The 19,282-nt window shown below is 46.2% G+C and overlaps 1 protein-coding gene across 4 annotated transcripts; it reads right to left on the bottom strand.

Moving 5' to 3' along the window:
• Window positions 1-734: 734 nt before the first annotated feature.
• Window positions 735-14,749, bottom strand: LOC138197623 (far upstream element-binding protein 3-like). 4 transcript variants are annotated; one of them, XM_069148460.1, is made up of 19 exons: window positions 14,543-14,749; window positions 11,646-11,754; window positions 11,509-11,542; window positions 11,255-11,304; window positions 10,414-10,485; window positions 10,278-10,335; window positions 9,900-10,062; window positions 8,393-8,491; window positions 8,158-8,259; window positions 7,976-8,078; window positions 7,583-7,683; window positions 7,247-7,385; window positions 5,989-6,149; window positions 5,802-5,872; window positions 5,362-5,447; window positions 4,707-4,775; window positions 4,455-4,526; window positions 3,703-3,800; window positions 735-3,611 (listed from the first exon to the last, which is right to left on the bottom strand). In XM_069148460.1, the coding sequence occupies exons 1-19, from the start codon at window positions 14,630-14,632 to the stop codon at window positions 3,603-3,605; spliced, it is 1,686 nt and encodes a 561-aa protein (XP_069004561.1). In that variant the 5' UTR covers window positions 14,633-14,749; the 3' UTR covers window positions 735-3,602. The 4 variants fall into 4 exon arrangements, with proteins under 4 accessions (XP_069004561.1, XP_069004560.1, XP_069004563.1 ...); XM_069148459.1 differs by having other exon boundaries at window positions 11,255-11,307; window positions 14,543-14,748; XM_069148462.1 differs by lacking the exon at window positions 4,707-4,775 and having other exon boundaries at window positions 14,543-14,747.
• Between the last annotated feature and the right edge of the window lie 4,533 nt (window positions 14,750-19,282).

Below are 19,282 nucleotides of genomic sequence, written 5' to 3'. Positions count from 1 at the left end.
GTGTGTGTGTGTGATTACAGTAATGTCTTAATAACAGATGACATCACACCATCTGTTGGCGCTCTGGGAACATGAATAAATGATAAACTCCTCGTGTCGGTACATGAAGAGCTGCTCGACCTCGAGTCTCTGCGAGGACCTGAACAAACCAAACGCACTCTGACAACAGCGGGGCACAACCAGCGGCCCGGGGACCAAACCGGTCCCTTCAATGAGAAAAGCTGGGCCCTCAGACAGAAGCTGAAGTTTCACTTTTTAGTTCAAATAAAAACTTTTCGTAGAGATAAGAACTAGAAGAATCACGTAAATCACGAGATGGGATTCTTTCAAATTTGTTCTTTCAAATTTGGCACAAACGTCCACATGGACTCATGAACAGATCAGATTCTGGGGGTCAAAGGTCAATGTGACCTCACATCCCTCCCATTCTCGTGAACATGACACCATAACTGATGCACAGCAGGACAGACGGTGACAATATTTCACCTGTGGTCGGCACTGAGCAGGTGGAGGCGGGGCTTAACCTGGGGGTCGAGGGTCAAACCAAATACTCACATCTTCGTATGTTGGGAGGAAGCCGGAGAAAACACAAAGTTCATGTCGGTTACAGATCGAATCGATGAGATTCTGTAAGAAATTAAACGTTGAATATTGAATATGATCCAGATTTCAGCTTCTTGTTCAGATTTAATTTGACTTCCTGTTTGATTATCCAGAGATGAAGACACAACCAGTCAGAAAGAATGAGCCTGTTTATTAGCCCTCATGTTAATCATCATCATCTTCCTCTTCCTCGGCCAGCGACAGTCTCGTGGCGTCGGGTTCATACACAGCTCTAATCTGTCAATAGAATCTAATAGAAAAATCTGCAGGTTACAGTTAGGACGTCTGTCCATTAGAAAAACAACAGAAACCAAGAAACCAAAAGAGCCCCGCCCCCTTCAGGACCGGGGGGGCGGGGCTAGGAAGATCTACGCCGGAGTGGACGGGCGCGTGTCCGGTCCTGGTTCTGGGTTGATGGGGAGGCTCAGTGTGACCCAGCTGGTCCTGACAGTCCAGGACCGGACACCAGAACTAGAACCAGGACCGGGTCCCGGGTCCAGGACCGGGCACCAGAACTAGAACCAGGACCGGGCCAGCGTCCACTGCAGCGTTGGTAATAATTCTGGGGGTTTAACCCCTCGACTACGGGACTCCTCGCCTCGGCGCCGCCACGCTAACGAGCGGCGGGACTTCAACACGACTACAGACGTGTTTTCAAATAGCAACAAACCCCGCCCACTTTATTTTACCGTGACGACGTCCGAAGGAGACGGACAGACGAGGAGCGGAGATAGCGACAGTTAGCCTAGCAGTCTTGAGAACAGAACGAGCTTCTCTTTGCAAAATCGGAGACACAAACATGTGAATTAAACAAAATCATTTGAACAAAGAACATTTGAACTGGAGCACCGCCAGACTGGAAGTTTACACAAAACCACATTATCTCATCGACAAACTGAATATTCATACAGATTTAAATAGACCCCTGAACAGGAGGACTCATTATTATTATTATCGTCATCATCGTCGTCATCATCATCATCATCACATACAAGAAGCAGAACCACAAATTTCAATATTCAACTCAACAGCCAGATCTCCTGAAGACGAACCTCTCTGTGGTCCAACACACTCCTGCTGACGCACAACGTAACACACACACACACACACACACACACACACACCACCTTGGGGCTGGAAAATACACAACTATGAACGCACACTGATGTCAATTTATGCAAGAGATTGACATCAGCTAGCATCACCCAGAATTAGCATCACAGCTAACAGCGCGAGCTAACGAGCAGATGAAGCTGAATTTAAGCTTCAACGAAGATTCTTCTGAACATCTGATTTATTATCGGAGCTGCAGATCGACTCAGTTCTTCTTTCAACTTCAACAAAACGCGTTAAACGAGCTAATCAGTAGATACGAAGTCCCGTTGGGTTCAAACAGGAAGAAACAAAAACAAAACAACATTAAATTTGTGCAAGTTTAAAACAGCAACACAACAATAAGTGTTGAAGTGAAATCCAGCCGAGAAACATTCAGCACATCGGAGCACGTTAGCTAATGTTCACGTTGCCATTAGCTCACAAACATTCAGCTAATGCTGCATTCAACAGTTCTTCACAGACGCTAACCGCTTCGCTAGCGACAGTTACATCAGATAAATGGGGCAAATAACATGTTGTTGTTTTAAGCAGTTTGTTCGCAGGTCAAATTGGATTCGTTAGCATATTATCGCTAATATTTTGATGTTAAACACCTGCAAAGGTTCTTTGGAGCCATTTAGCCTGTAGTTTGTTGACAGCTAGCTTGTAAAACTTCAGATATCTTAGCGGGAGGAAGTCAAAATATCTCCATGTTGGATTTATCAGGCGAACGTGAATGTTTTGTCCGTCTACCGTCTGCGTTGCCGAGTTAAAACCGGATTCAACGGACAAACAGAAACAGCTCAAGTTTGCACATTCGCGCCGCTAACGCAGTTCAGCTAAGCTAACAAAGTTCAGACATCTTGAGTTTGTACATTCAGCTAGCGGCTAAAAGCTAACAGCTAAAGGACACAGCTGAGGTAAACAAACTATTCAGATAAAACGTTGCTAATAGAATCGATAACTTCATTGTTCAGCTCCTAAAAATTTCTTCCACAAACAAATCGCAGAAACTAAAGTTCCAACAACAAAATATAAAGTTTCACTAAGAAAGCGGTTTTTTTTCCCGCCCTTTCTTTGGCAGGAAAAAACCCCAAAGTGTCGTCAGCTGGAGGTCGGATCCCGTGAGGACACAAAGTGTTTGACCACAGAGAGATCTGGCTTTAGACAACGCAATAGAAATTGTCATTTATTCATAATTACACCATAAAACCTAAAGAATCACTAAAGGATACAGGAATAAGAACGATCATCAAACCGAAACAAAACAGACGCGTCGTCGCGCCTCAAGATGGCGACCGAACAGGTAAAATGAGAACAAACGGACCCAGCGAACACAGATTTAGTACAAAAAACAGTTTTGTCTCTGACGATAAAACATTTCCATCCGACGCTATTAAAATATTTCTATGCCAAAATAAAAAAAAGAATAACTGAGAGTCAACACACAATCTGACGCATGCTTTAAAACATTATCATGAACAAAAATAATAACAATAATATCTGATTTTCTTACTCAAGACTGCTAAGCCTGATACCGTTTTCTTATCGGAAAATAAAACTAGACAAAATATAGATTATACTGGATTTTTTTTGTTTTTTGTTCAAAGCCACACTGATACATCTTTAAGTTCAAGTTTGATAAAAAAAAAACAAAAAGAAAAACCAGGTCTACACGTGTGGAGAGACCCGAGGCTAGTCCAAAAAAATCTGCCCGACAAAATATCAACTTTGTAAGGTTAAAAAACAGAAAGAAAAGAGTTCGTGATTTTTTTCAGTTAATCCTTAGTTTTCTCTACAAAAAAAGGAAGGAGGAAGCGGCAGAGCGTTGCTAGGAAACCCCGATTCGGTTGCCGTCGACGACCATCAGAGGCCTTTTTTTCACCGTTGAGGGGAGGAGCCTCTTAGTGATCCTGAAGAAGACAGGAGACGACATCACAGCTCAGAGACCAATCAGAGGCGCGGTATAGCCGCGGCCGGTGAGCGAGCGGCTTCCTGGTTTACCTGGATCTGGGCGGGGTTCCACAGGTACGGCTGCTGTCTGTAGTACTCTGCTAACGCCGCAGAGTAGTCTGGCACCGAACTCTGCTGGGACGACTGACCTGCACACACAACACGCTCGTTAATACCTCCGTTACCACGACGATATTCAACGTCATGAATCCTCCAGTTCAGATTCTGTCCGTCACCATCTTGCTAGTTCGGAGCGGTTTGGAGCAGGAAGTGACCATATTTGGACGAGCTGGGGGAGGAGCCAGCGGTGGATCTGACCGATCTGATTGGAAACCTGACGATACTACGTCCCGCCCACCGATAGCTGTAACCTGACTGGACCACAGGCCTGTCAATCAAACAGACACGCCCCCAAAAACAGGTCTTCTTGAATCTTCTTTTCTAATGAATGAGGGATTATTTTCAGATGGACCTCCAGAAAACTAATAAGAAGGAGTGACTTTAGCTAACAACACCGAGATAACTGATGGACACATTTTATTCACTTTGGATTTGATGAGAGAAGTTGAATGGGAGTCTATGGAGCCGGAGGCTTTTTGGAGCCGACCTCTAGTGGCACTCGCTGGTATTGTAAGCTTTGCAGCTTTTATTGAAGCTTTTATAGATACAGTCTGTGAATACATATTGTTAACTCCTTCCCCCTGATGAGTGGGCGCCTGCGTCTACAGTCTGTTTCCATGGAAACCAGTTGCTCCTGAACTAAAACTACGGTGTGAATCAAACACTCTGTGAGGATGTCGTACTCTGTTTCTTGTAGTAGTCCTCCCAGGCCTTACTGTAGTCTGTCATCAAGCTCTGAGGTTGGTTCTGCTGACCTGCACACACACACACACACACACACACACACACACACAAAGAGACAAACACAGAAACATCAGTATCTAAAACACCACTCAGACCTCGTGTTCCTGTTTGAATTAAAAATTTCCCTCAAATATAAACCTGCTCTGAGGTGTGTGTGTTGTCTAGATGTGTGTGTCTCTGTGTGGACTTGCCTAGCTTCTTATAGTACTGCTCCCATGCTTTAGAGTAGTCCATCTGTCCTGTCTGAGCCATACTGTGACCTACACACACACACACACACACACACACACACACACACACACAGAGAGTCTGAACGGCTGGACTCAGGACATGCAGTGTCTGTGTGTAGGTCCACAGTGTGTGTGTGTGTGTAGGTCCACAGTGTGTGTGTGTGTGTAGGTCCACAGTGTGTGTGTGTGTGTGTGTAGGTCCACAGTGTGTGTGTGTGTGTAGGTCCACAGTGTGTGTGTGTGTGTGTGTGTGTGTGTGTGTGTGTAGGTCCACAGTGTGTGTGTGTGTGTGTCTGTGTGTAGGTCCACAGTGTGTGTGTGTGTGTGTGTGTGTGTAGGTCCACAGTGTGTGTGTGTGTAGGTCCACAGTGTGTGTGTGTGTGTGTGTGTGTGTGTGTAGGTCCACAGTGTGTGTGTGTGTAGGTCCACAGTGTGTGTGTGTGTGTGTGTGTGTGTGTGTAGGTCCACAGTGTGTGTGTGTGTGTGTGTGTGTGTGTGTGTGTGTGTGTGTGTGTGTGTGTGTGTGTGTGTGTCTGTGTGTAGGTCCACAGTGTGTGTGTGTGTGTGTGTGTGTGTGTGTGTAGGTCCACAGTGTGTGTGTGTGTGTGTGTGTTACCGGGGTCCTGTCCTCCCGGGTTCTGCCAGCTGGTCTGGTAGGTGTTGCCCCAGACTCCGGTCAGGAAGGTCTGTCCGCTGCCGCAGCTGCAACACATACACACATGTTCCTGACGTGTTCTTGACGTGTCATAAACGTCACGCTGATTTTAACACAACAACAGCCGCTCTGTCCAATCAGCAGCAGGCTGACGCTGTGTTCAAGTCATCACCAGAGATACAGTAAAAACCAGCACTCAGATTAACAAGAACTACAAACATGGCCGCCTTAATAGATTATTAATCATCTCTGTCAGCGTCTCATCAACCAATCAGATGAGAGTTCTCTGGTGGAACGTGAGCAGGAAGTTGTTTCACCCGAGACTCGTCAGGTGACAGAAATAACTCAGCGTACGGACATGTGCAGACGGAACAGACTGAAAACACGAAGAGGAAACGTACTTCTGGTGAGCAGCAGGACCCTGGGTGAACGGACTGAAGCCGAACCCGCCGTTACTCATGATCCCAGAACCCTGCAGGGAGACAGGAAGTGGAACTCAGTCAGGTCACCTTCATCATCATCATCATCACGTTAACGAGACGATGCGAGTCAGTCTGACGGTCGGCGAGGTGCGTTCGTTTTGCGTACCCCGATCTTGTCGTCTATGAGCTGGCGGGCGAGATCCATCTGCTGGGCGGTGCCTCGGATGGTGAAGACCCGAGTGTTGGGGTCGGTGGAGGGGGGCGGGTTCCTCTGCAGCTCCACGTGAGCTCCAGACTGCTGGTTAATACTCTTAATGGTTTCTCCACCTGCACAAAGACACACATACACTGATGTCGGCTGGGACAGGAAGCTGAGGGCACGATGTGGAAACAGGAAGTGACCATATTTGGACGAGCTGGGGGAGGAGCCAGCGGCGGATCTGACCGATCTGATTGGAAACCTGACGATACCACGTCCCGCCCACCGATAGCTGTAACCTGACTGCACCACAGGCCTGTCAATCAAACAGACACGCCCCCAAAAACAGGTCTTCTTGAATCTTCTTTTCTAATGAATGAGGGATTATTTTCAGATGGACCTCCAGAAAACTAATAAATGCAACGTATCTAACAGTCTTAACTTCACTTTAGACGGGTCAGCCATCTTAGTTTACATTCTGTGGTTTCTACAGTCGCCGTGGAGACGAGAGGCAGCAGATCTAAATCTTTAGATTTTAAAATGGAGGTTTGGTTGAAGATGAATCTGAACACAAGTCAACGTAAAGTGTTCTGAAGTGCGTGTTGTGCAAACAGCAACATTCATGCTGCTGAATAGACCATCACTTACTTTTACACACACACACACACACACACACACACACACACACACAAACAAACAAGCCATATGGGGTCCAAACACAACGTACTTGACATTTTTTTTTTTCCATGGTTTTTATTTTGGAAGCTGCTGCTCAACCCTCTTGACCTCCAACACACACACACACACACACACACACACACACACACACACACACACACACACACACACTGAAGGGCTAAGAGGTTTTTAGAGTGAACGGTCTGATTCCTCCTAAAGAGTCTGTCAGGTTTTGTTGTTTGTTATTGATTTATTAATACTTTTGAGCGTCCTCTGTCACTCCTGATGAATCTGAAGCTGCAGTCTGATCACTTTACATTCAAAACATATTGTTCAGACAATGAACCAACGCATGACAAAAAGTTTGTTTGTAATTAAACAAAATAAAGTTACATGTTTGAGACAATAAAAGATTCTTTCAAAAACTTTTCATGTCATAAAAACAAGACGAAGTAAAAACCATGTGGGCTTTTAATTTGAAACACATACAGGTGTGAACTACTTTTAACCTGGATTATACAGGTGTAAACAGACCGTCGTCTCTTACCTTTGCCGATGACAAGGCCACACTTGTCCGCAGGGATGGTGTAGGTCACTTCCTGTAGAGGACCAGGAGAGCCCATCGTCCAATCACCACGACCTCTGACCCGCCCGCTCCGCAGGGCCGAGCCGAAACCATCGCGCTCCTACGGGGACAGAAAAAAAGACTGGGTTACACCCGAGAGAGTGGACACGTCTGTCAACGGACAAACTCCACTTTAGCAGACATCCATGCAGTGTGTGAACTCATTACCTGCACGAAGGTCCCCACAAAGACAGAGAGTGTGTGTGTGTGTGTGTGTGTGTGTGTGTGTGTGTGTGTGAGAGAGAGCAGGTGCGTTACCTGTGCAGTCTGGATGAGCTCGTTGATGAGGTGGACAGCATGCTGACAACGGTCTGCCTGGCCCATCACCATGGCAACACGCTCAGGACTGATGCCATCATCTGCACATCCAGAAAGGTCAGAGGTCAAACCAGAGGGTCTCTGATGTAATATGAATTATACTGATGTAAACAGGATAGTTTCATCTGGTTTATACTGGTATAAACAGACTAGTTTAATCTGGTATAAACAGACTAGTTTCATCTGGTTTATACTGGTATAAACAGACTAGTTTCATCTGGTATAAACAGACTAGTTTAATCTGGTTTATACTGGTATAAACAGACTAGTGTTAAACTGGATTACAGGTGTTATCAGACTAGTTGAACCTGGATTCCAATGACGTAAAGAGACCTGATTTAAACTGAATTCGGACTCCAGCATCGTTCTGGATCTTCTTGATCATCTCTCCGTTTCTGCCGATCACGATGCCGACAGCAAACCTGGGAACCGGAACCTGAAGACAGACAGAGATCCGACATGAACGTGTCATCCGACACTCTGATCTGAGGTGCGTTTGTTTTCACGATTCTTACGTCCAGGCTGGTTCCTCCCAGTCTGCCGCTGAAGTCGTTGCGTCCCGACCTGAAGTCTCCGTCCTTCTCCCGGATCACCTCCAGCACCAACTCCCTCGCCGCCTGGAGGAGGAAACCGGTCCAGAATCAGACTCAGCCTGACGGAGGTTTGAGTTTAAACTCTTCTATCTAACATTTACATAGCTTGAGCATCGAGCGGATGTCCTAGACCGATGAGAGTTACAGGTGAGGTTACCTGGACTTTGTACGGGTCTCCAGAGATGCGGAGAGGTTTGTCGGCTCCGGTTGGCATCGGACCGTCCTGGATCATCATCATCTTCACCCCAGCTCGCTCCTTCAACACCACAAACACATCCAGACACAGTGAGGAACCGTAACCTGGTCTAGGACCTCACAGACCTTCATCTGAGTTCAAATGTTCTCCCTAATATAGAGCCTGAGACTTGATATAGAGCCCTTAACCTGAGCAAGAACCTTCTCGCATGCCCTAGAACTTCCTACCAGACCAGAACGTTCTGCCTGGCCTGATCGGAGTTAAAACTTTCCAAATCTAGACCCTGGACTTCACCTAGAATCCTCAACATGACCAAGAAATTCTCATCTGATCTAGAACCTTTTTCACCTGACCTGAAATCTCCTGTCTGACCTTGAACGTCATACCTGATCTGGAACCAGGCCAGAACCTTTACCTTGGCTAAAACCGTCCGCCTAATCTAGAACCTTTAACGAGACCTCCCACCTGATCTCGAACCTTAAACGAGACCTCCCACCTGATCTCGAACCTTAAACGAGACCTCCCACCTGATCTAGAACCTTTAACGTGACCTCCCACCTGATCTAGAACCTTAAACGAGACCTCCCACCTGATCTAGAACCTTTAACGTGACCTCCCACCTGATCACGAACCTTTAACGTGACCTCCCACCTGATCACGAACCTCTAACGAGACCTCCCACCTGATCACGAACCTTTAACGTGACCTCCCACCTGATCACGAACCTTTAACGTGACCTCCCACCTGATCACGAACCTTTAACGTGACCTCCCACCTGATCACGAACCTTTAACGTGACCTCCCACCTGATCACGAACCTTTAACGTGACCTCCCACCTGATCACGAACCTTTAACGTGACCTCCCACCTGATCACGAACCTTTAACGTGACCTCCCACCGGATCACGAACCTCTAACGAGACCTCCCACCTGATCACGAACCTCTAACGAGACCTCCCACCTGATCACGAACCTCTAACGAGACCTCCCACCTGATCACGAACCTTAAACGAGACCTCCCACCTGATCTAGAACCTTTAACGAGACCTCCCACCTGATCTAGAACCTTTAACGTGACCTCCCACCTGATCACGAACCTTAAACGAGACCTCCCACCTGATCACGAACCTTTAACGTGACCTCCCACCTGATCACGAACCTTTAACGTGACCTCCCACCTGATCACGAACCTTAAACGAGACCTCCCACCTGATCACGAACCTTTAACGTGACCTCCCACCTGATCACGAACCTCTAACGAGACCTCCCACCTGATCACGAACCTTTAACGTGACCTCCCACCTGATCTAGAACCTTAAACGTGACCTCCCACCTGATCTAGAACCTTAAACGAGACCTCCCACCTGATCTAGAACCTTTAACGTGACCTCCCACCTGATCTAGAACCTTTAACGTCGTGACCTCCCACCTGATCTAGAACCTTTAACGACCTCGCCGGTCTCTCTACCTGCAGCTGTTTGATGGTATCTCCTCCTCGGCCAATCACCAGCCCAACCTTGCTGGCTGGGATCAGCATCTCCTGCACCGAGGCTCCGCCCTCTCCGTCGCCATGGAAACCTGGACCGTTTCTACAGCGATCCACGATCTGGATCAGCAGCCGCTTCGCCTGCCTGAAAAAAACAAAACACCCAGAAAGGAAGTTTAGCAGCAGATTATTTCCATCATTGATTATTGATTTGTCAAACAGCTGCATGGCGCTGCTGTCTGAGCCAATCAGCAGACTTTAAGGAGGTGAAACACCAAATGAATCCTCAACATGTTTTACACACTCAGACAATGAATTCACTACATCTGTCGAATACATGTGGAGCAGAGAAAAACTCACTCGATGCTCTCCGGAGTTCCGGTCAGAGAACACGGCCGCTCCATCAGACCACCACTGTCTGAAAACATAAACAACACGTTGGACAACCGACAACCTGAAGACGTCCCAGGAGATCTGCATCTGCAGGAAGACTCACCGGCAGCAATCTGGATCTTACAGCCCGACTCCAGCTGGATCCTGGTGATCTGTTCCCCTCCTCTGCCAATAACTAGAGGAGGAGAAGGAGGAGAAAGGGGGGTGGGGGCAGAGACATTCAGAGAACAACCTGTCGACATGTTTCTACAGAACCAGAACAACCTGGATCAGAGTGTCTGGAGCTCCACATTCATGTTGGGATTTTATTTCACCGAGAAATAAGGTTCTACCGCAGATTAAAGGTTCCACCGCAGATGAAGGGTTCTACCGCAGATTAAAGGTTCCACCGTAGGTGAAAAGTTCTTCCGCAGATTAAAGGTTTCACCGCAGACGAAGGGTTATACCGCAGATTAATGGTTCCACTGCAGACGAAAGGTTCCACCGCAGATTAAAGGTTCCACCGTAGACGAAAGGTTCCACCACAGATTAAAGGGTCCACCACAGACGAAAGGTTCCACCGCAGATTAAAGGTTCCACCACAGACGAAAGGTTCCACCGCAGAATAAAAGGTTCTAACGGAGATTAAAGGTTCCACCGCAGACGAAGGGTTCTACCGCAGAATAAAAGGTTCTAACGGAGATTAAAGGTTCCACCGCAGATTAAAAGGTTCCACCGCAACTGCAGATTAAAAGGTTCCACCGCAGACGAAAGGTTCTGACTATCAATTTAGAAGAACATGAGAAGGTAAAACTGGTTGCGGTTTAAGGGTTTTGGTTTGGGACAAAGATGAAGAGGAGGGAACATTAATCAGAACCGACAGTCAGACTGGACCTCTCTGATTGGACGGAGCTGTCAGACACCTGATCAGCAGGATGGACTGAGAGGTCAGAGGTCATACTCACTGAAGCCCACCATCCTGTCTGGGACCTTGTAATCCTCTGTGATGACCCTGCTGCTGCAACACACACACACACACACACACACACACACACACACACACACACACACACACACACACACACACACACACACACACACACACGTCAACATCCCGGTCACGTAGAGCAGCGCGCACGTGTGTGTGTGTGTGTGTGTGTGTGTGTGTGTGTGTGTGTGTGTGTGTGTGTGTGTGTGTGTGATCAATATGAAGTGGTACCTTTGATGCCCCATGGCTGCTAGCTGGTTACCTACTGGGAGACGGAGACAAACAGGAGACGTGAAATATTAGAAACAGAGTCTGAAGAGTTCCGGTGAGGTCAAAGGTCAAACATGGGGACATCCGATCGTCCTCACCTCCGTCCTCTCCTGGTCGTTTCTGTCCCGGGTAGTACAGCGAGGGCTCCACGCTTCCTGACGAGCTGTTGAGGTGGGACATGCTGTCTCCGCCGATCTTTCCCACCATCTGAGACACAGGAGACACAGCTGGACGTGAGGACAGAGAGACAGACTACAGGACAGACAGACAGACAGACAGACAGTTCAGGACAGAGAGACAGTTCAGGACAAAGAAACAGACTACAGGACAGAGAGACAGACAGTTCAGGGCAGAGAGACAGACAGTTCAGGACAGACAGACAGACAGACAGACTACAGGACAGAGACACAGACAGTTCAGGACAGAGAGACAGACATACTACAGGACAGAGAGACATACTACAGGACAGAGACAGACTACAGGACAGAGACATACTACAGGACAGACAGACAGACTACAGGACAGACAGACAGACTACAGGACAGAGACGGACAGTTCAGGACAGACAGGATGGAGACAAAATAAAAGACGGACGATCTGGTGAAGTCGGTCTCGGCCACGATGTCCTGGGTTTAGACGTCAACACGTTTAAAATGACATCCGTCCTCGTCGAGACGACAGGTCAAAGGTCACGGGCCTAAATTAAATTTCAGATCAAGTCCAATGAGTCCGAAGTCGTAACGATGTTTAAATGTAGAAACAAATAGGAAGTTATTACGGGAATAATAAAGACTTCCTGTTTGGTTCCAGATGAAGCAACGCGTCTCAGGACGGATATTTAACGTAACATCGGTTCTCTGATGTTTCCGAGATTCTTCGTTTGGGCCGCAGACTTCAGTAAAATTTGAATTGTGATATAATAATTACGATTATTTGTCTTTTTCTACAAATTTTTCATTTTCAGTTGTTTATTGAACGCTAGAACGTATTAAAAGAAAAACAGCAGATACGACATAAATAAGTGTCACTATATGAAGAAATTAGTGACACTGACAGGGACCGATAATGAAAATAAACATTGTTCTGTTCACGTTAAATTAAACCACAGAAGAAGTCAAACCTGAGACAACGTAGAAACACGGAAAACCCGACGTTTCCGTTTCATCCAGCTGTTTTCATTCAGGCCGACGAAACAACTTTTTAACGAAGTTAAAATAACTGCAACGTTCGCTCACGTACTTTACAGCTGCGACATCTTTACGAGTGTTTGTACGATTTATTTCTACATAAATTAAAAGGTCCCATACTGAATAAACTCAGATTTATTTTCTGATTATAAATCATGTGGAGGTGATAGAGACGGAGTCCACAGAGAAATAAACAGCAACTGAGCTGTTTGGACTTCCTGTAAATTTGTGATGTCACAGACTTGCGGTGATATCATCGCTCCGCCATCAACATGGCGGCTCACCGTCCAAATCACAGAGTTCATTCTGTCGCGGAACCGACAAGCTACGAGAACACCCGTGATTGGTCGGGACGCGTGTCACTCGGCAAATAACCAGCCTATCAGAAGAGAGGGTCGCCTTAAAGACACAGACACGAAGCAGCCTGTTGGAGCGCTGTCAAACCGTCCCGACACGATTTCACTTCTTACAGACTGAAAATAAAACACGTGAAAAGTTTAAAACAAATTTAAACATTATCGACGTTTCAGAGACCTGAATGTACCCGTGTGCGATGACATCACATCTGTGGAGGCGGAGCTAAATGAATTAATTGAAAGTTAATAAACTGATTATAATTCACAGCTCGGCGGCTGAAGGCTTCGTTGGAAACATCGAACTGACCGACGAGGTTTCTAACACCAGCAGACGAAACTTATTTAATGAGACAACTAACTAGTCGGGTTAACTAGTCCGTTGAACTGGTTAGTTAACTAGTCCGTTGAACTGGTTAGTTAACTGGTTAGTTCAGGGCACCTGCAGGTTTCTGGAGTTTTCACTCCGTTAGCGTCCGGCAGGTATTTTCACGTAATTTCTGGACAACTATCACGACAATGTGTATTTATGGTTTTTAAAGATGCACCTCCTGCTGTCAGAATAAAAATCACTGACCGGAGGTGAAGTGGAGGAGGAGGAGGAGGAGGAGGAGGAGGACAGGTGACTGCTTGGTTAAAATACTGCTCTGAGGGATTTCCACAGGGCAGATCTACCTGAACAGGTGGATCACATGCAGACAGGCCTGAGTGTCTATAGGAGGCAGAGCACCTCCTCCTCCTCCTCCTCCTCCTCCTCCTGTATGTGGCTCTGAGGCTGTTGCATAACAGCAGCCTAGTTTCTAACCAACTTACAGTAAACAGCAGCCTATAAGGGAGGGGGAGGGGGAGGGGGGGTTAGTGACTCTCATTAACTGTTGAACACCGTACAAACTACCCCCCCCCTCCTCCTCCTCCACCTCCTCCCCCCCTCCTCCTCGCCCGGTCGGTCGTCCCCGGGTCACGGGGCGGTCGAAGCGGCTCCCCTCCGTCCCTCTGCCCGGCGGCTCCAACAGGTTGCCCCGCTGCCTCAGTGACACGTGTGGCCAAACTTCTGTCCCGCTCCCCCCCCCCCCCCCTCCCCCTCCACCCGCCTCCTCCCCCCCCCCGGTGACAGCTCCTCAAACTCCTCTAAACTCCGTCAGCCGGACAAAGTGCGCAAAAACCGGCCACAAGTCCGGAGCTAGTTAGCATGCTACAGTGTGTGTGTGAGTGTGTGTGTGTGTGTGTGTGTGTGTGTGAGTGTGTGTGTGTGTGTGTGTGTGTGTGAGTGTGAGTGTGTGTGTGTGTGTGTGTGAGTGTGAGTGTGTGTGTGTGTGTGTGTGTGTGTGTGTGTGTGTGTGTATAAGTTCGAAGCAGCACAACACGAGCGAATTCTTATAAAAGTGCTTTGGCTCGATTCAAACGACCCGGTTCGGCCCGGAGCGGCCCGGGGCGGAGCCCCGGCGGAGTTGTTACCTGTCGGGCCCTCTGCAACACGTCGGCCAGGCCGTCGGGCTTCAGCCCCGGCTGGTTCATGGAGGCCTGTCCCTGCACCAGCTCCGCCATCACAGCTCTCCTAACTCGCTAGCCGCTAGCCGTTAGCTTGTTAGCCGGATTAGCTCCGCGCTGCTAACTGTGCTTGAAGCTTTGCCGTCAGAGAGCGACGGAAGCACGAGAGGGTTCACTCTGACGTGCTTTTCAGGGGACGGAGGAGGAAGTCGGAGCAGGACGACTCCAACGAGGAGGCCCCGGTGAACCCTGGGAAATAAACAGGGAGGTCAACGTGAAGCGACGAGAGTCCAGCGGTGTGGACGGAAGTCCCGAAGACACGAAGAACAAATGTCCCTCAACTAAATACAGAACAACAGCTGGATGAACCCGTGAAGTCTGAAGCTGGTTAACATTAACAAAACAGTACATCAATAAAGTCATCAAATAAAAACAAACATCATTCTTGGATTGTTTGCACTTTAATAAAAACATTATTTTTTTTAAAACCCGGAACACTTGCTTGTTCATTGAGATTATAAATTTCTAACCGAGTGTGTCACCGTGTTTTATAGAGGATCTCTGCGACTGCTCAGCTGTTGGCAACTCGCTGCTTCTGTTTCCGCTTCCGCGTCGAGTCACGTGTTGTGGAGCCAGCTCCACAGGTGGAGCGCGTACAGAAGTTTGAGCAGACGAAGAAGAAAATGATGATGATGATGATGATGAAGAAGAAGAAGAAGTAGAGCGGATGTCAGATCAGTGATCAGCTGCTGATCTGATCCACGGTTCTTTCCCGTGTTTTGTGTGTCAGTGACCTCTGACCTTTGACCTCTGTGGGTTTGGCTCCGTGAAAAGGAAGTCAGGCTACAAATTGAGAATTATTTTCTTCATCTGTCAATCCGGTTGTTTGATTGACAGGTCGATTTTGTCAAGTGGCATTCAGGTACCTCTGACCTGAGAGTTAGTAGGTGTGTTTGTAATCAGCTGATTAAAGAAGATCAAACTTTATTGTTCCGATCAAAAGTGACAAACAGAAATCCGATATTAAAAAGAAATTTAAAAAAAAACAACAATCAACTGTATCTACTAAAATCTAAACTAATTAAATATAATCAAATTAAATATAAAATAATCTAAAAGTGGCAGGTTACCACAAAGTCCTGCATTTAAAAAATCCCGCTGCAGTAAAAGTACACAAGTTTTATCAGGTGCATTTACCCTTCAAAATAAAAGTTCTGCAGCTCAGACTGAAACACTGTATTTAATTGATTCTGATGCATCAAAAATCTGTTTTAACTAGTTTACATACAGTTTGGTTCAGTGGTTCCCAAACTCAGGGTCGGGCCCCTCCGGAGGGCCACCGGATCAACCTGTGGGGTCGTGAAATAATCAATAAAAAACAAAAAAAGAGACATTTTTCACAGACACATCACAGACTGTTATAATCCAAAAAAGATATTTCACTTTACACTTAAAATATGGAAAATATATATTTTTTTTAAATTAAAAAAATAAATAAAACAAAAGTGGCATCGTGAACAAACTGGTATTTAAAGGCTTGAAACTGATGTTAAAATCATATTCAATATATGATTTTAAAACAGTTTTTCTGATGTAGACGTTTTCTTTTTAACAAATAACAATCAGTTTGGGTCACCGGGAGGGTCCAGAGGTCTGATCGGATCGGTTCTCCTGAAATTCGACTCCACGTGCTCCGACCTTAACATGCGAGACTTGCCCATGACCCCGTGACCCCGCCGTGACCTCTACTGATCCACCACACTGCAGCAGCACACACCTGACAGGTGGTGTCAGGTGATCAGAGGGTTCATGTCTTCAAGTCCAACAAAGATCAAACATGTGAAATAAAGACGGAGAGAATTCACACTTTTATTTAGAAATTTCTTTTAAATCATCTTCAATCTGGATTCACCTGGAAAAACACACCTGTTTAAAAAAATTGAACAAAAATCAATCAACCTATCAAATTTTTTTGTTGAGAAATCTGAACGACTGAAAACAAAAACAGTCAGGAGCAAAAAAAAACTCTGTTAGACCAATGAGAAATCAAAATAAAAGCATAAAGTCAATAAAAATAAAGTTTCACTGGTGTAGGCTGTAAAAAATACAAAAAACAACTACTGCACATGCTCATTAGTGTTCCCCCTTTAGCCCCGCCCACAGGTTCCTGTCACTCCTTCTTCTTAGTTTTCTGGAGGTCCATCTGAAAATAATCCCTCATTCATTAGAAAAGAAGATTCAAGAAGACCTGTTTTTGGGGGCGTGTCTGTTTGATTGACAGGCCTGTGGTGCAGTCAGGTTACAGCTATCGGTGGGCGGGACGTAGTATCGTCAGGTTTCCGATCAGATCGGTCAGATCCACCTCTGGCTCCTCCCCCACTCGTCCAAATATGGTCACTTCCTGCTCCAAACCGCTCCGAACTATTAAAGATGGTGACGGACAGAATCTGAACTGGAGGATTCATGACGTTCATGAACCAACGATGACATCACTGATGGTTGATGACATCACTGATGGTTCAAGACATCACTGATGGTTGATGATTGACACCTCTGAATCTGAAACCGACATGAATCAAACGTTCTCGACAGAAACAGAAATTTTAACTGACGTCTGTTACAATAGACGATTTTTTTGTTTTTGCAATACCGCGTCTCACCACCAGGAGAGCTCAGCAGTATCATCTCTGAGCTCAGTCTGTGTGTGTGTGTGTTTGTTTTACTGACGTTGTGGGGACTCCAGTCGTTAAATCATCCAAATTGTGGGTGAAGATTTTTCAGTGAGGTCACGTTTAGTCTGCAGGAAATGAATGTAAGTCAGTGTGATATCCTCTGTGTGTGTGTGTGTGTGTGTGTGTGTGTGTGTGTGTGTGTGTGTGTGTGTGTGTGTGTGTGTATTATTTGTGTGCATGAAGAGCTCACTGGAGTGGAAAATGATGGCTTGTGAAGAGGCTGTTGTTGGACGTCAACAGGAAACACTAACAGCCTTAAGTGGCATTAAGAGTGTGTGTGTGTGTGTGTGTGTTGCTAATAATGGGGCTCCTGTTGGACCATATGGGGCTTTTCTCTCTCACATTAAAACAATTTAATAGAAAGTATAGAAGTGTGTTCACCTGAATGTGTATCTTTGTGAGGTCCTGTTTGAGTTCTGTGAGGACTTTGAATGCAAAAAAAAAAATTTAAAAAAAATTCTTGACTTTTAAGTTTTCTTTCCAGTGAACCATTAAAATTTGATTTAAAAAAATACTTTTTTTTAATTACAAACAGCAGATTTTTTCACAAATCGGTAATAAATCTGAGAGCTGCGTTACATCCAACAATCAGCATCCATCAGTGATGTCATCAACCATCAGTGAGGTCATCGTTGGTTTGTGAACGTTTTGAAGCCTCCAGTTCAGATTCTGTCCGTCACCATCTTGATAGTTCGGAGCGGTTTGGAGCAGGAAGTGACCATATTTGGATGAGCTGGGGGAGGAGCCAGAGGTGGATCTGACCGATCTGATTGGAAACCTGACGATACTACGTCCCGCCCACCGATAGCTGTAACCTGACTGCACCGCAGGCCTGTCAATCAAACAGACACGCCCCCAAAAACAGGTCTTCTTGAATCTTCTTTTCTAATGAATGAGGGATTATTTTCAGATGGACCTCCAGAAAACTAAGAAGAAGGAGTGACTTTAGCTAACAACACCGAGATAACTGATGGACACATTTTATTCACTTTGGATTTGATGAGAGAAGTTGAATGGGAGTCTATGGAGCCGGAGGCTTTTTGGAGCCGACCTCTAGTGGCACTCGCTGGTATTGCAGCTGAAGACACTTCTGGATCAGAACCATTTTACAGACCTGAAGCTACGAACTCTTTTAAATTCAGTCTGTGGTTTCATCAGAACGTCTCCTGGTTCTCCAGATGTGGTATTGGTGTCGATAAAAGTGATGATGATGATTGTGCTTCATCTCTCTCCTCATTATCTGCAGCAGAGTACCTGAGGTCGGACCAATCGACTGCTCCTCCATCTCCGTATCGACGTCTCTGCGCCGGGCAGGACCAGCGATATGATGTTATTACTGGCAGAACCGAGAAGGAGCTGTGAGACACGACCCGGTTCAATAGTGCTGAAAAAAGAAAAACAGAAATTATCCACATGATTAGACCACAAACGTGTTGCAGCTCTCAGACAGACGAGTCTTCACATCACGGACCATTTCACTCTAATACATGTCCCCCCTCCCCACCCCCCCTCCCACATCCCCACTCACACACCTCTCTGCCCCCCGCTGGGCTCTGCAATAAGATGCATCGACTCACTGCCTGAGCTGACGACCAAAAGTATGTGGACCCCTCAAAATGTGGAGAGAATCAGCGCCTGGTGACCAACAGAGTTTTATTTTACATACATGTAATAATAATATAATAGTAATCAGTTTATTCTGTAGATATTTATTGAAAATCTTGTCATAATTATTATGTAAATTATGACTTATGGCCACAAACGTGTTTTGTGAGGTCACAGTGACCTGTGACCTCCAAATTGCACTCACTTCATTGTTGAGTCCAAGTGAACACGTGTGACAAATTTTGAGAAATTCCCTGTCGGCGTTCTTGAGATATCATGTTCACAAAAATGGCTGTGACCTCTGACCTTTCACCACCAAACTCTAATCACTTCACCATTGAGGCCAAGTGAACATTAGTGCCAAATTGGA

Source organism: Embiotoca jacksoni, unplaced genomic scaffold (genome assembly GCF_022577435.1).
Source record: "Embiotoca jacksoni isolate LCO1_2020_lvr unplaced genomic scaffold, fEmbJac1.0.p SCAF_149, whole genome shotgun sequence".
Classification (NCBI taxonomy): Eukaryota; Metazoa; Chordata; class Actinopteri; family Embiotocidae; genus Embiotoca; species Embiotoca jacksoni.
This window is presented reverse-complemented; position numbering and strand designations above follow the sequence as displayed.